The sequence below is a fragment of the Lepus europaeus genome, chromosome 5 (genome assembly GCF_033115175.1).
Source record: "Lepus europaeus isolate LE1 chromosome 5, mLepTim1.pri, whole genome shotgun sequence".
Lineage (NCBI taxonomy): Eukaryota > Metazoa > Chordata > Mammalia > Lagomorpha > Leporidae > Lepus > Lepus europaeus.
The window spans coordinates 11,614,412-11,630,102 of NC_084831.1; the positions used below are offsets into that span (position 1 = coordinate 11,614,412).

At 61.5% G+C, this 15,691-nt stretch overlaps 1 protein-coding gene across 1 annotated transcript in view; it reads left to right on the forward strand.

Annotated features, from left to right (window-relative positions):
• Window positions 1–15,013: 15,013 nt before the first annotated feature.
• LOC133760575 (protein-arginine deiminase type-1-like) overlaps window positions 15,014–15,691 on the forward strand; it is a 31,418-nt gene continuing 30,740 nt past the window's right edge. Inside the window, exon 1 of the mRNA XM_062193114.1 lies at window positions 15,014–15,105. Within this exon, the coding sequence (XP_062049098.1) occupies window positions 15,014–15,105 (92 nt within the window). The remainder of the gene's footprint in view (window positions 15,106–15,691) is intronic.

Consider the following 15,691-nt stretch of genomic DNA (forward strand, 5'->3'; position numbering starts at 1 on the left):
ACCTCCAGGGCACTGGGGCAGAGGCCAGCTGGCTGCCTGCACCTTCGGGAGCCCAGGGCGTGGGGAGCTGGCTCCCTGAGTCACCGGCAGCCCTGTCCCGCCTCTCTCCTTCCCCTGGAGATAAAGCTGGGCTCCCTCCTGCCTCCGTGTGTGGCCTTGGCCCTTGTGTGTCTCCCCTGGGCCTCGGTTTCCCTGGCTGGCCTTGCTCCTGGAGTGTGGTGAGGTTCAACGGAGGTAACATAAGCACATCTTTGTCACAAGGGGGCAGTGACCCTCAGTCTCTGGGCGACCCCTCCCCCAGCTGTCCCCCAACTCCCCTCCCCAGCCAGTTCATCTCAGCTCTGGGTTCCGAGTCTAGCCCAGAACTACCTGTAAGAGATTAGCCCTGCACACATGGGCAGGGACAGCCTTGGGACCTGGTTGCTGACCACATCCTGCCGATGTGCTGCCTCCCCCATCAGATAAGGAGAGGGGCCCCTCCTAGCGTTGGACTGGAGGCTTCCCAAGGACCAGAGCCGCACCTCACCCCTCAGACTAGGAGTCCCGAGGGCCACAGGGACTTTGTCTCCACCATCAGAGCAGTTTGTCTACACAGTCTTGGGGTCTCAGTGAGTGTGGACTGTGTCTCCGCCATCAGACTGTCCCCTCCCATCCTCTGTCAGAGCCAGCACCCGGGAGGCCTATGCTGCGGGTGACTGCTGGGTGTGGGGCTGGCCCCTGGGGACCAGCGCTGGGTGTCTGGGAGGAAGGCAGCCACACATAGAGCAGGAAGCCGGGCGGTCAGGACACCCCCACATCGGAGCGCCTGGGTTTGCTACCCAGCTGCTGGCTCCAGCTCCCTGCTCAGGGGGACCCTGGCCAACAGAGGTGATGGCTCAAGTGTCTGGGTTCCTACCTGCCCCCAGCGGAGCCCTGGATTGAGTTTCTGGCTCCTGGCCCAACCATTGCAGGCATCGGGGGAGTGAACCAGCAGATGGGAGGTCTCTGTCTCTCTGTGTCTCTCTCCATCTCCCTATCTTTCAAACACACCTTAGAAATCAGAAAAACTGCACATTTCCAACACTCTGAGGGCTTCTTCATACCTGCTGCCATCCAAACTCTCCCTGAAGGTAACGGCTTTTCTGACCTCCGACACCATAGATTCTTGAATGGAATTTTCCTGACATGTAGGTGGAATCGTCAGTAAGTATTTCGTCTTTTCTGCCTGGGCTCTTTGGCTCCTCAACATGTCCTGTTGCGGGGCAGGACTGGGCTGTGTTCTTTTTCCTTGTCAGGTACTATTTCCTGGCGTGACTATATTGCAATTCATGTATCCGTTTCTCCATCCACGGGCACTTGGGTTGTTTCCTCTGAGATATTTTAAACACCGCTGCTATGAGCATTCCTGTGTGCGTGTGTTCCCATGGGAAACGCTCCCATTCTTGTGGGGCGTCCGGGAGTAGAACTTCCGGAGAGGCAGCACCTCCCCGACAGGTGTCCGTCTCCTGACCTGACTATGTGTCCAGCTCCGTCGCCACCCTGATCAGACGCAAGGAGCCTCCGGACTCGAACCGCAAAAGCCCCCTACTGCCCCACTAGGGACTCCTCTGCCCTGCACATATGCCCAGAATAGCCCAATGTGACCCATGTGGGACCCTCCTGGGGTGGCAGTGATGGGCCACACTGCCATTTGGAGTGTGTTGTGTGCAAAAAAACCAAAACAGAACAAAACAAAAAACCCACAACGATGTCATGGCACGGAACACCTAGCCAGGTGCAAACTGAAGCATTGTGGGTGGAGAGGGTTTGGCCAGAATTCCAGGCCAGCTGCAGATCCACACGCTGTGTGCCGAGGAGGAAGCCCCCATGGCTCCCGCCCCAGCGACAGCACCTGGCAGAACCCCTTCCAGCCACACTGTCTCGTTTGTGCTCAGGCTCAGCCTGTAGCAAAGCTTGTCTGGGCTGCGAACCCGGCCAGGGCGGGTAGCCCGGGGTCCCGGGGAAGTATTTGTGTCGTCAGTTTCCCAAAGCGGTGCTACCCGTTCCCGTCAGCGAGAGCGGCGTCTGAGCGTTCTGGCGGCTCTGCAGCCTTCTCGGCGCTCGGTGGCGTCAGCCTTGTAACTGCCGTCGTCCCGGGGAGAGGCTGCGTTTCTCCGGTGACTAAGGAAGCCGAGCATCTTCGCCTGAGTTACTCTCTTTTGGAAATGAAGTCCCTGTCCAATCTCCAGGCTCACTTAAAATAACCAGGGGCAGACACTTGGCACAGCAGCTAAGCTGCCCCTGGGGACACCTGAGTTCCATGCTCGAACCCTGGCTCCACTCCCAACTCCAGCTCCCTGCAGCTCCGCGCCCTGGACACAGCCCTGAGGCTTCAGATGAGCACCTGCTGCACGTGTGGGAGACCTGGACCGAGTCCCCCCGCTCACGGCTTTGGCCCTGGCCCAGCCCGGGCTGCTGCAGGCAATCAGGGAGTGAACCAGTGGATGCGAGATCTGTCTCTATGTGCCTGTCTCCGTCTCTCTTTCAAATACATTTTTAAAATTTAAATAAAAAATAAAACACAGATAATAATAGACCCAACCTCATAATGTTGTGTGAGAGTTAAATGAGATCAGTTAGAGGAAGCGTTATGGGCATTGGCGCACAGTAGGTGCCCAGGAAACTTTGTCCCATGGGTTCCAACCTGCTGCAAAGTGGGCCTGGGCTGGGAGGCCAGTGGGGCAGTGGCTGAGCATGGCGGGGCTGGCTTACGTCCCCAGGAGGGCTGGTTATACAGCTAAGATGGGGGTTTTCTTTTCTTTCTTTCTTTTTTTTGGACAGGCAGAGTGGATAGTGAGAGAGACAGAGAGAAAGGTCTTCCTTTTTGCCGTTGGTTCACCCTCCAATGGCCGCCGCTGTTGGCGCGCTGCGGCCAGCGCACCGCGCTGATCCGATGGCAGGAGCCAGGTGCTTATCCTGGTCTCCCATGGGGTGCAGGGCCCAAGGACTTGGGCCATCCTCCACTGCACTCCCTGGCCACAGCAGAGAGCTGGCCTGGAAGAGGGGCAACCAGGACAGGATCGGTGCCCCGACTGGGACTAGAACCCGGTGTGCCGGCGCCGCAAGGCGGAGGATTAGCCTAGTGAGCCGCGGCGCCGGCCTACGATGGGGGTTTCCTATGAGGCCCATTTTAACAGGTGAGGAGACGAGGCGTGGACCGTTGGTTTAAGATGTGTCTGATGAAATATCTAGTGCCTTCAGCAGTGCCTGGGACACAACAAATATTTTAAAATAAATTCCTTGAAACCCTACATGCTCCAAGAGATGAAATTTCTGGGGGCCGGCGCCGTGACTCAGCTAGTTAATCCTCCACCTGCGGCGCCGGCATCCCATATGGGCGCCGGTTCTGTCCTGGTTGCCCCTCTTCCAGGCCAGCTCTCTGCTGTGGGCCGGGGGGGCAGGGGAGGATGGCCCAGGTGCTTGGGCTCTGCACCTGCATGGGAGACCAGGAGAAGCACCTGGCTCCTGGCTTCAGATCGGCACAGTGCCAGCCATAGCGGCCATTTGGGGGGTGAAACAACCTCTCTCCTCTCTCTCTCACTGTCTGTAACTCCACCTGTCAAATAAATACATAAAAATCTTAAAAAAAGAGAAATTTCTGGGTGCGTTTGCCACTGTGTTCAAGATGCCGCTTGGGATGCCCGCACGCCATGTTGGAGGCTCTGAGTTCAAATCTGGGCTCCACTTCCTATCCCGCTTCCTCCTACTGCGTCCCGGGAGGCAGCAGGTGACTCGGGTGCTGAGTCCCTGCCACCCAGCGGGGAGACCCAGGGAGAGTTGGGAGCTCCTGGCTTTGGCCTGCCCAACCTCACCCCCAGCCCTGACACTTGGGGAACGCGCCAGCCGACGGGACAACTCTGCTTTTGCCTCTCAGATGAGTAAGTGAACAAATACGCAGCTGGAAGTGTTGAGCGCTGGAGGCCTTGGAATGCATGCAGCCGTGTCCTCTACAGAGCGCCGGCCTCTGGCGGGGAGGCAGGCGTTTAGAAGGAGCGAGAAGGAGCAGCTGGGGTGGCGGAGGTGCTAACTCATCCACCAGACCAGGGAAGGGGCCGAGCAGCTGCTCCCTGTTTGCTTTCTGGGCTGGGTCTTTAAGCCCCTGGCAGAGGGTGCTGCTTGGAGGCTGTGAGCCGGGTTCCAGGCTCCACAAGCCCCGCCCCCTGAACCTGAGTCACTTGCTGAGCCACCCCCCCCCCCCCCACCGCGCCCTCACCCTGCATCCTGGTTTCCACCTGGTTTGGGGGATCTTGGCCCTGACCCACCTGGGGGACGTTAGGCCTGACTCACCAGGACGTGCGTGGCTGAGTTCTTGGCCGGAAGCCAGTTGCTGGTGCTTAGAGGAGAGCGTTCAGCCGGAGCCAGGGAGGGCGAAGGCTTGGTGAGGAGGGGGTGGGGCCAGCTGGGGTCCTCACCCGTCCCAGACAAACTGACTGCGAGGGGCAAAACCAGATGCCCCCTCCTACCCCTGGCTGTCAGTCCCAAAGGGGACTCTGGATGGGGGATAGAAGCCAGCACTGGAGTGCAGGGGCCATGCTGGGGCCAGATGGGATGGGCTAGTGTGGAAGCCGGGCCAGTCCACCAAGTCCTCGGTGAGGTGGTGCCTGGATGGCGGGCGCCATGGCGGGCTGGGGCATCCGTGGGCTGACACAGAAGGCAAAGCAGGGAGCAGGAGCCCTGGGTTCTAGCCTAGGGTCAGTGCCCAGCTCATCAGGGCCACCAACCCTCTTCTTTGGCTCAGGGACCCAGGCTCCGGCCCCACGGCGCTTCTCCAGGAAGGAGAGCTGGGAGCAGCTGGAGCAGGGGCAGGCGCCACTCAGGCCACCTCGTGCGGCACTGTCCCGGCGTCACCTCCTGCAGGAAGGCGCCCGTCTCTGGGCTGGACGGGAGTCTGTGACGAGCCGTGGTGTATCAGACTCCCCCAGCCCCAGACTGGGAACTCTGTGAGGGCACCCGCTGCACCCCGTCCTGCTGCCGTCCAGGGGCCAGCAACAGGCGGGTGTGGGGTGCACCCTTAGGTGGACTTTGCGCCTGCTCCTAGCTCCCGCCTTCTGCTTTCTGGGGTTGGGAGCCTGGGGCAGGGGCGCTGGGCAAACCACAGGAGCCATGCCTAGACGTCCTGGCTCTCAGGAACTGGAGGCGCTGCCTCCCAGCGGCTATGGGAGCCCAGGATCAGCCCAGCTCGCCTCGCAGTACCTGCAGGGGGAAGGGGGACCCACAGGGCACATGGGCCAGCCCAGGCCCTCAGAGGCCATCAGGCTATGCCTCCATCCACACGGTGGCCCAGGAGGGGCTCTCCCCTGCCCGAAGCCCCACAGCTAGGAAGCACCCCCTCTTCCCAGCCCATGTTGGCCAGGGCATAATTTGCACAGGGGAAGTGGCTGCAGGGCTAGGGGCCCCACACCCTGGACCAGGACAAGGACAGGAAGTGAGCACACGAGCCTGGCACCTGGGGAGCACGGGGCTGGGGTTGGGTGACCCAGGTGACCCTGGGCGGATGCCTTGCGGTTTCTCTCTGAGCCACGCTTTCATCCACCTGCCCCACCTGCGGGCTGCAAGAGACCCCGGGGAGCCAGGGCGGGTGCCAGGAGCTGTCACTCAATGCGAGGCAGTGTGGGTGCTCCCTCCCTTCCTCCAGGGGCGAGGACTCTGCGGGGCGTCTGAGGGCTCGCTCTGGCGAAGTCACGGTTGGGCTGCGTGAGGGTCCAGCGAGGGAGTAGAGATGCCACCGGCCAGGGCCTGGCTCCCGGGAGAGAGGACGAGCTGGGGCTGTTCCAGGGCTGCCTTTCCTGGCAAAGAGATCACGGGGAGGGGGGTGGGGAGAGGGGCCTCTGCACAGGTGCTGACGGCGGTGAGGGTGTTGGCCGCAGCCCATCTGATAAGCCCTGGAGCTCCTTGCCGAAGACTTCATTGGGGCAGATACACGAACTTTCCGGCTGGCTGCTGTGTGACCCCGAACCAGTCACTGCCCCTCTCTGAGTCTGCTTCTCCCTTTGCAGTCCCCCCGCCTGCAGCCCTGGCGGTGGTGCATCCAGGGTCACTGGCTGAGTCACCTGATGGCTGCCGGTCTCAGTTTCTTCATCTGCGGCAGGTGCTGAGGGGCGTGGCCCCAGAGCCCGTGTCAGGTGCAAAGTGCTTGATTGAGACCTGTCTGTGGTGGTGGCCCCGCCCTCCCGCATCCTGGCTGGGTGCAGGCAGCAGGGAGCTTGAGGAGGGGGAGCTCTGGGGCACAGGGTCCTGCTCGGCCTCACCCAGCGGCCTCACCCCTGCCCTCCCTCGCACTGTCCCTACCCCCTCGTTGTCCTGGTCTCCACCCCTGCACCTTGCTGCTCTGTCTCCCTTTCTCTCTCTCTCCCTCCCTTTCTTCTACTTCCTCTCTCTGCTCTCTGCTTGGGCTTCCTTTGTCTCTGTCCCTCCTCTCCCCTTCTCTCCCCTTGGGTGGCCCCTTTGGCTTTGCTGAGCCGCGGGGCCGGGCTGGGGTATGATGGGTAGGAGCCCTGTGGAGGGATGGCTGGGGTGGGGGTGCTGACAAATCACACTACTGCCTAGGCAGGCCCTGGCCCTGGCTCTCTGGGATGTGCCATCTGGTGAGGGGCAAAGGGCCATGGGGCTAAAGCAGGTGGTCTCCCAGGGCAGAGCCTGCGGCGGCTGCTTAGAGGCCGGTTTGCTCCCTAGGAGCCAGGGCCATCTGGGAGGACTTTCTGGATGAGGTGGACCATGGGGGAATCAGGAGAGGAAGTGATACCCACCATGAGCCCGCCAGGGCCTGGCCTGTGCTGGGCTCTCTAGACACAGCTGCTGAGTGGGGCTACACTTGGCCGCCTCCCAGGAGGTGTTGGGGGCGTGGTACAAAGTTTCAGCACCTGGACTGGGTACACAGCAGGTGTTCATTACAAAATGAGCCCACGTGCAGATGAGCCCAAAGCTGCCCGGAGGGGTGAAGGGGCTGCCTGTGCTCACCCAGCCGAGGAGCTGGGGACGGGCCTGGCCCCTGGACCACGCTCTGTCCAATGCTGGTGCACCTGACCATTGGCCCTCCATCCCAGGTGCCCCGCTGCCCTCCTGGGTGAGGGGAAGGAGAATGGGCTGTGTGGCCTTGGATCAGCTTCTGTCCCTCTCTGGGCTTCCTCATCAGAAGGAGTCCAGGGACCCCAGGGGGAAGGAGTGAGAGGCGGGCTTTGAGTCCCAGTCTGCTTGGTCGTGGCCCACGTGAAGCCCTGGACTTCGGGTGAGCTCTAAAGCCTCCTCTGATTTTCTGGGAGCGCATGGGCCCCACCCCACCCCAGCCATCAGGGCCTCTCAGGTGGGCATCTTCCCCGCCCCCAGGGTAGTCCCCCAGTCCTGGAAGGCCTGGGCCCGTGTCCTGGGGGGCTGCTGGGGCCCCAGCGGTGTGGCAGTGGTGGAGCTGGGTCATCGACACCCCAGGGATCTCAGTGAGAGTTGGGTGTCTCTACTTTTCTTTTTTTTAAGATTTATTTATTTATTTGAAAGGCAGAATTACACACACAGAGAGAGATTGTCCATCCATTGGTTCACTCCCCAGATGGCTGTAACAGCCAGGGCTGGGCCAGGCGGAAGCCAGGAGCCAGGGCCTTCATCGGGGCCTCCCACGTGGGTTGCGGGGATCCAAGGACTTGGGCCATCTTCCTCTACCATCCCAGGCACATTAGCAGGGAGCTGGATCAGAAGTGGAGCAGGCGGGACTCAGTATACAGAGCCCACACATGATGCCGGCGTCCCAGGAGGCAGCTTTCCCTGCTGTGCCAAGCGCCGGCCCCAGGCCTCTGTGCAGGAAGCTGCCAGGGGCCGCAGCCTGGACGGCGGGTGGCAGCTGGGGCACAGCGTGTCCTCACAGCAGGGGCTGGGGCCGGTGGCCGCGCTGCCTGGCTTGACCCTCCGTGGGGCTGGTACAGCAACAACAGCTGCTCTGGAGTTCCCCGGGGCCAGGGCTGCAACGCACAGTAGCCGGGCACCGTGGGCGGCGGCTTGGACCTTGCCACTGTGTGTCTGTTCCCTGCACAGCGGAGGCCACAGCAGTGCTCACTTCCGGGGTTTGTGCCAGGGTTGGAGATGTCGCAAAATGCACAGAACGGGCAGCCCTAGGTGCTCGGGAAGCGCCGCCACTGTGGCGTCTCCCCTGCCCGGTTGGTCCCCGCCCTGGGCACACGCTTCTCTTACGACACTTCCAGGTGACGGCGTGTTCACCCTTCCACGTTCCCGCAAGGCAGGCTCTGCCACCTGCTCCTGCTCCTCTGTCAGTGCCGTGGCACAGTGGGTTGAGCTGTGGCCTGCAGTGCTGGCATCCCATGTGGGCGCCAGTTCGAGTCCCGGCTGCTCCACTTCCGATCCAGCTCCTTGCTAATGCACCTGTGTGGGTAACAGAAGATGACCCAAGTGCTTGGATCCCTGCCCAAGTGAAGCTCCTGGCTCCTGGCTTTGGCCTGGCCCAGCCCTGGCCATCGAAGCCATTTAGGGAGTGAATGAGCAGATGGGAGATTTCTGTCTCTCCCTCTCTCTCTGTCACTGACTTTCAAAATAAGTAATAAATCTTTTTAAAAATACTTATTTGAAAGAGTTACACAGAGAGAGGAAAGGCAGAGAGAGTTCTTCTACCCCCTGGTTCACTACCCAATTGGCCTCAACTACACCGATCTGAAGCCAGGAGCCAGGAGCTTCTTCAGGTCTCCCACACAGGTGCAGGGGCCCAAGGACTTGGGCCATCTTCTGCTGCTTTCCTAGGCCATAGCAGAGAGCTGGATCGGAAGTGGAGCAGCTGGGACTCAAACCGGTGCCCATATGGGATGCCAGCACTGCAGGCCACGGCTCAACCTGCGCTGCCACAGTGCTGGCCCCAGTAATAAATCGAGAGAGAGAGAGAGAGAGAGAGAGAAACAACCAGGCCTGACCTGGAACTCCAGATGGGTGGGGCCCAAAATCTCCGCTTTCCCACCTGCTCCCCGGCCCCCACCCCCTTTACCCTGAGAGCTGGCGAGGGCTTTCCAGACGGGCTTGATGAGCGCGGATGCGTGTTCCAAGCAGACCACTAGCTCCGCCCCTGAGCAATGCAGGTGGCCCGGGCTGGGGCCAGGACGGCAGTAAGAGCGGGGCCTAGGGAAAGGGAAGGAACCGAGAGACACGGGGAGGGGCGCCGACTGCCTGATCCTGGGCCAGGCGGAGGGGACACCACGGAGGCCACTCAGGTTTCTGGCTTGCGTGACTGGGGTAGGAGGGGACGCCGCTCTTTGGGGGCAGAGAGGAGGCTGGGAGGCCGGGGAGTTGCACACGTGGGGCTGACTCTCCTGAGGACAGAGTCCAGGGGCCTGCGTGTCTCACCTGCCTGGTCGCATGCCCTGGTGGGACCCAGTGGCTCCTCCTCCGTGCATCCAATGACTTCTGCAGCCAGGGTGACCCCTCAGCCACCGTGCTCACCCACCCATCCGTAAGGGTCCGTGCTGGGCTCTCAACCCGTCGGCCCCCGGGCTGGGTCTGGCTGGCAGATGGGTCCTGTGTGACCCTCAGGGTTCCGTTGCTAGGGAGCAGTGAGCGTGCACTCACCAAAGCCTGCTCTGTTCGCTCTGCTGCAGGTGCCACGCCCACCCCATCGTCTCGGCCTGGCAGCTTCAGGGTTCATGCTCTCTGCCACACCCCTAAGACATCTGAGTTCGGAAACTTTGATCAGGTTCAGCTTTGTGAAGAGGGAGCTTGGGGGCACAACCCTGAGGTTGTCTGAGGCCATTGGACAGGTCTTCCCCAACCACCCTGCCCCAAACAGCTGCCCTCCGCTTGGCCCCGGCTTGGCCCGGCTTGGCCCGGCTTGGCCCGGCTTGGCCCCAGCTTGGCCCCGGCTCAGCCTGTGCTCCTCATTCCCGGTGTGACATCTCCAGCCTGTCTCTCTCGCCATGCGCATGCCCCATGGGGCAGGGGCGTGGTCTGCCTTGTTCACTGTGGTATCACAGGGCCCAGACTAATGCCTGGCACATGGTGGGTGCTTGAAAAAAATTATTGAAGAAAGGAGAAAGCCAGGCCCTGGATGCTACAGCCCCAGTACCAGATACCCGCCCTGCTACCGCTTCCTTGGGCTGCTCCGGGGACATCCTGGAGTCGTCCTTGAGCCCGTCGGTCACCAGGCAGTGGTGACCTGTCCCCTGCCTGGGGCTGCCTCTTGGGCTAGCCGGGGCAGGCCCTCCTGCTGTCTGCAGCCCAGCCCAAGGGGAGAGGGTGCAGTGACAGTGCCCCCTCCCCCTCGCTGCTCCCATATCCCAGCGCTACGCCTGGAATCTGACCTCAAACAGCCCCCAGCACGGGTGTGCAGGATGTGCCTGTCACGGGCTGTGGTCAGGGCAGGGGCCTGGGCAGGTCATGCTGTCTTCAAAGAGATGTTCTCAGAGCAGGGGGGAGGGGAGGGGAAAGAATGGGGGGCGGCCCAGGGGAGGGAACTCTTCTTATTTTTCCTCCAAGACAGCGTAATGAGGGTGGCTGGCTTTTTTCCCTAAGAGTGAAACTATTGTTTGCTCTCGAGAACTATTCCAATAATCCCCACAAGCATGAGGAAGAGCCCGCCTCCCACCGCCCCCAGGAGTCTGCCAGGCTCGCAGGCCTGGACCCAGCCCCCGGCGCCGGCCTCGGGCCTGGGGTGGGGGTGGGGGGGCCCTCCGTTTCTCCAGGCCCCGGCTTCTTCACCTGACAATCAGGGATGAGCCGGTCCTGCCCGCCACCCCCTCTGCCCCACCTCCTGCCTCCTCTCTGTCCACCTGCTGGAGGAGGGCTTCTCTGACGACTGCGGCCTGCCCGGCCCTGCCCTGACCACAGCTGGCCGCGGCGCCTCCCGCACTCCCATCCTGCGGTTTACTTGAACTTGGGATTCCAGGCCCACTAGCACCTTCCACAGGTATTGCTGTGAGGATCACACCAATGAGTACGTGGGAGGGGCTTCCGACAGTGCCCGGGACACGGCCGGGACCAGTGCGTGTCTGCTAGTGTCGTGGTCATGGTCAGCACCATCGTCACCTTCACGGATGGCTCTTTATGGACCCGTGTCTTTCTCCTCTTCCTCCCTCCCTTCCTCCCTCTTCCCCATCCATCCATCAGCTGCCCACCTACCCATCCACTCCCCCCCCCATCCATCCATCCACCCTCCCACCCGTCCACCCACTCATCTGTCTGTCCACCCATCCACTCCCCCCCCATCCATCCATCCAGCCTCCCACCCACCCACCCACTCATCTGTCTGTCCACCCATCCACTCCCCCCCCATCCATCCATCCACCCTCCCACCCACCCACCCACTCATCTGTCTGTCCACCCAGCCACCCCCCCACCCATCTATCCGTCCACCCACCCATGCACCCATCCACTCCCCCCCCCATCCATCCATCCACCCTCCCACCCACCCACCCACTCATCTGTCTGTCCACCCACCCACTCCCCCACCCATCCATCCATCCACCCACCCATGCACCCACCCACTCCCCCACCCATCCATCCATCCACCCTCCCACCCACCCACCCACTCATCTGTCTGTCCACCCACCCACCCCCCCACCCATCTATCCATCCACCCACCCATGCACCCACCCACTCCCCCCCCATCCATCCATCCACCCTCCCACCCGCCCACCCACTCATCTGTCTGTCCACCCACCCACTCCCCCACCCATCCATCCATCCACCCACCCATGCACCCACCCACTCCCCCACCCATCCATCCATCCAGCCTCCCACCCGTCCACCCACTCATCTGTCTGTCCACCCACCCACTCCCCCACCCATCTATCCGTCCACCCACCCATGCACCCACCCACTCCCCTCACCCATCCATCCATCCACCCTCCCACCCACCCACCCACTCATCTGTCTGTCCACCCAGCCACCCCCCCACCCATCTATCCATCCACCCACCCGTGCACCCATCCACTCCCCTCACCCATCCATCCATCCACCCTCCCACCCACCCACCCACTCATCTGTCTGTCCACCCATCCACTCCCCCACCCATCTATCCATCCACCCACCCATGCACCCATCCACTCCCCCACCCATCTATCCATCCACCCACCCGTGCACCCATCCACTCCCCCACCCATCCATCCATCCACCCTCCCACCCGCCCACCCACTCATCTGTCTGTCCACCCACCCACTCCCCTCACCCATCTATCCACCCACCCACCCATGCACCCATCCACTCCCCCACCCATCTATCCACCCACCCACCCATGCACCCATCCACTCCCCCACCCATCTATCCACCCACCCACCCATGCACCCATCCACTCCCCCCACCCATCCATCCATCCAGCCTCCCACCCACCCACCCACTCATCTGTCTGTCCACCCATCCACTCCCCCACCCATCCATCCATCCACCCTCCCACCCACCCACCCACTCATCTGTCTGTCCACCCATCCACTCCCCCACCCATCTATCCGTCCACCCACCCATGCACCCACCCACTCCCCCACCCATCTATCCATCCACCCACCCATGCACCCATCCACTCCCCTCACCCATCTATTCACCTGTCGGTTGCATCCTCTCTAATGGGAACGTACTGGGGTGCTCTTTGGAAGCCTGTTTTCACACTACATATGAAGTGCACGTATTTTTAACCAGTAAATATTACTAAGCAGAGACACAGGTCCTGGGGAGGAGGCAGGAGTCGGGGTGAGGGAGAACCAGCCCTGGAGGGTGGTGGCACTTGCTCTGTGTCTGTGGACTGAACTTGGACTTGGCGCCTCTGGGTGTAAGGAGCTTTGTAGATCAGTGACATTTGCAATTGGATGTGTGTGGCCGTAAGGAAGATCATTCCAGGGTGGACGCCTGGTGCAGCGGCTAGGCCGCTGCTGGGGACATCTACATCCCAAATCAGAGTGCCTGGCTCGAGTCCTCCTCCTCCTCCTCCTCCTCCTCCTCCTCCTCCTCCTCCTCTTCTTCTTCTTCTTTTTAAAGATTTATTTATTTGAAAGTCAGAGTTACAGAGAGAGGGAGGGAGAGAGAGAGAGAGAGAGAGAGAGAGAGAGAGATCTATCCAGTGGTTCATTCCCCAAATGGCCGTAGCAGCCAGAGCTGGGAGCTTCTTCTGGGCCCAAGTACTTGGTCCATCCTCCACTGCTCTCCCAGGCCATTAGCAGAGAGCTGGCTCAGAAGTAGAGCAGCCGGGGCTTGAACCGGTGCCCGCAGGAGATGCCGGCTCACAGGTGGTACGCCACAACACTGGCCCCGCTCCTTGGCTGCTAACAGCTTCCCACTGGTGTGCACCCTGGGAGGCAGCAGGCGACGCCCCGCAGGCCTGGGTCATGGGGACCTGGACTGAGTTCCAGGCTCCTGACTTTGGCCTGGCATTTGGGACGCGTACCCGCAGGTGGATCCTCTCTCACTGTCTTTCTGCCTTTGAAATAAGGTGCACATAAATAACTAGGAAATGGAAAAGGAAAGACCATTCTAGAAAGAGGCTCAAAATCCAAAGCAACCAGAAAATGTTCATACCGTTTTTGTACTTCCTGTCTCCCAGGTCAGGCTGGGGCCCTGTGTGCGCCACCTCCCCTCCATGGGACCGGCTCTCCTCCGGCACAAGGTGCTTCTCTCCTCTCCTCTGACTTTGCTGCCCGCCCACCCCAGGTCTGAGCACAGGAAGGTTCTGGTTCGTGTGCCCTTTGCTCTCCTCTGTGTAGGGGCCTCCTGGCACGAGGGGGTGGCGCGGCCAAGGAGGTGTGGCCTGTGGATCGAGAGCATCACCCCTTCTTGTAACTCCTGATGCCTAACACGCGGGGGACATGTCACCTGCGACACGGCATCTCCGCTCAGAGGTCAGGTGGACATCCACGCGTGACAGGCAACACAGACTGGCCACGCCCCACCCAGCCTGCCCGCGGGGGCCTTCCCTGCCCCCTGAGAAGAGCTGCATCCTTCTAGAAGTTTGGATCCCTCCATGGACCTGGCCACGCTTCCTCTTGCATCCACGCCCATCAGCAAACATCGTCTCTCTCTGCCAGGTACATTCAGAATCTAAGCACCTCTCACCACTGTCACTGTCACTCCTGGGACCAAGCCACTGTCATCTCTCTCCCACCGTCATCTCTCTCCCGCTGTCACCCACCTTTCACTGACTTGTCTGCCTGCCCCGCGTGTCGGTGAGCAGGGATCCTGGTCAATTAGTTTGTGGCTGAAACCTCCCCCCTCACCTACGGCAGCACCTAACGCAGGAGACGTTCCACAAACCGCGGTCACGTGAGCGAATGGAATTCTACATGCACACATAGAAAGGTTCAAGCCAGAACTTGCAGCCCTGGGCTCAAAGGAGAGGATTTCCAGAACCGGGTCAGCGTCCCCCGCAAACCCTGGCTCCAAGCTCCTCTCCAAGTCCCCTGGGGCTGGCTGAGGGTGCTCCCCTGGGGTGGCCGCCGCCTCTGAGCTCATGTTGTCCCCACGCAGCTGCCGTCCCACGTACGGAGGAACTGAGCCCCAAGGGGATAAAATAACTGGGTGCAGATGCAGGGCTGTGAGAGGCAGTGCTGGGACTTGAACCCCGGCAGTCTGAGTCCCCCGCGATCTTGGTGCCGTCCGGTCCTGCTGGCGCCCGGCACACAGTCAGCCATCAGAAAACGCTGGCGCCGTAACAGTGGGGACGCAGGCGCACAGAGTCTGAGGGTGGAGGCAAAGCTGGAGCGGGAGGGAAGGGGCTATTGGGTCCTTCTCCACGTGAGCTAAAGCCCCTACTCCCCGTCTCCCAGATGGGGCGCAGGTGCCGCCTCCTCTTGCCTCCTGGATTGACAGCCCTGCGTGAGGCAGACTGGGCACGGAGCCAGGAGGTGGGGACCAGGCTCAGGCTGGCTAATCAGGTCGTAGGGTGAAATTAAAAAGGAGGAAGAGGGCACCAGCCCATCAGACTTCACACTGCTTCCTGGCAGTGCCCAGGAGCTCAGGAGAGGAGCCGGGGCCGCCAGGCGCGCAGCCGCCGGGGTGCCCGAGCCCATCTGGAACCTGGGAGCCAGGGGCCAGGATGGCCCCGCAGAGAGCAGTGCAGCTGTCCCTGGAGAAGCCCACCTATGCTGTGTGTGTGGTGGGAGTGGAGACGCATGTGGACGTTCACAGGTGAGGGCTGGGCGGCACCCGCTTGGCCACCGGGGGCTGCGCTCCCATGGAAGACAGCAGGGTGGGCGCCCCGGGGGACGGCTCAGGCGCGTTGGAAGATGCTGGCAGGAGATTGTTTTGACAGCGCAGGAGGTGGAGTTGGCTGTGGAGCCTGGGAGGGAGGGACCAGGGTTTGGTTGGGTGCACTCCAGGCTCCAGCTCCTGGGACCAAGGTCAGGACACCGGTCTCCAGCCGCTGGGTGAGGTCTGGCCTCCAGATTCTGACCCTGAACCAGGCTTTGGGACACGGGCTCTGTGTTTGGAAGTCGGAATGGAACCTGGGTGGCACATCAGAGTGACTTGTTGCCCAAGACAGGCACAAGGACGGAGCTTCCCCTGGTCTCTCTCGATTTCATGCCAACTGCTGTGTCTGGGGTGGGCAGGCCGGTGTGTGGCAGCCCCGTCCCTGGAGACCATCCGGGGGCAGCCAAGGTGATGGGATCGAGAGGGTATGGCCATGTGAGTGGAGAACCCGGAGCAAGGCCTGGGTCTTGGGTGATGATGATGGTGCCAGTGAGAGTGACAATGATGACATCGGAGTGGGCAG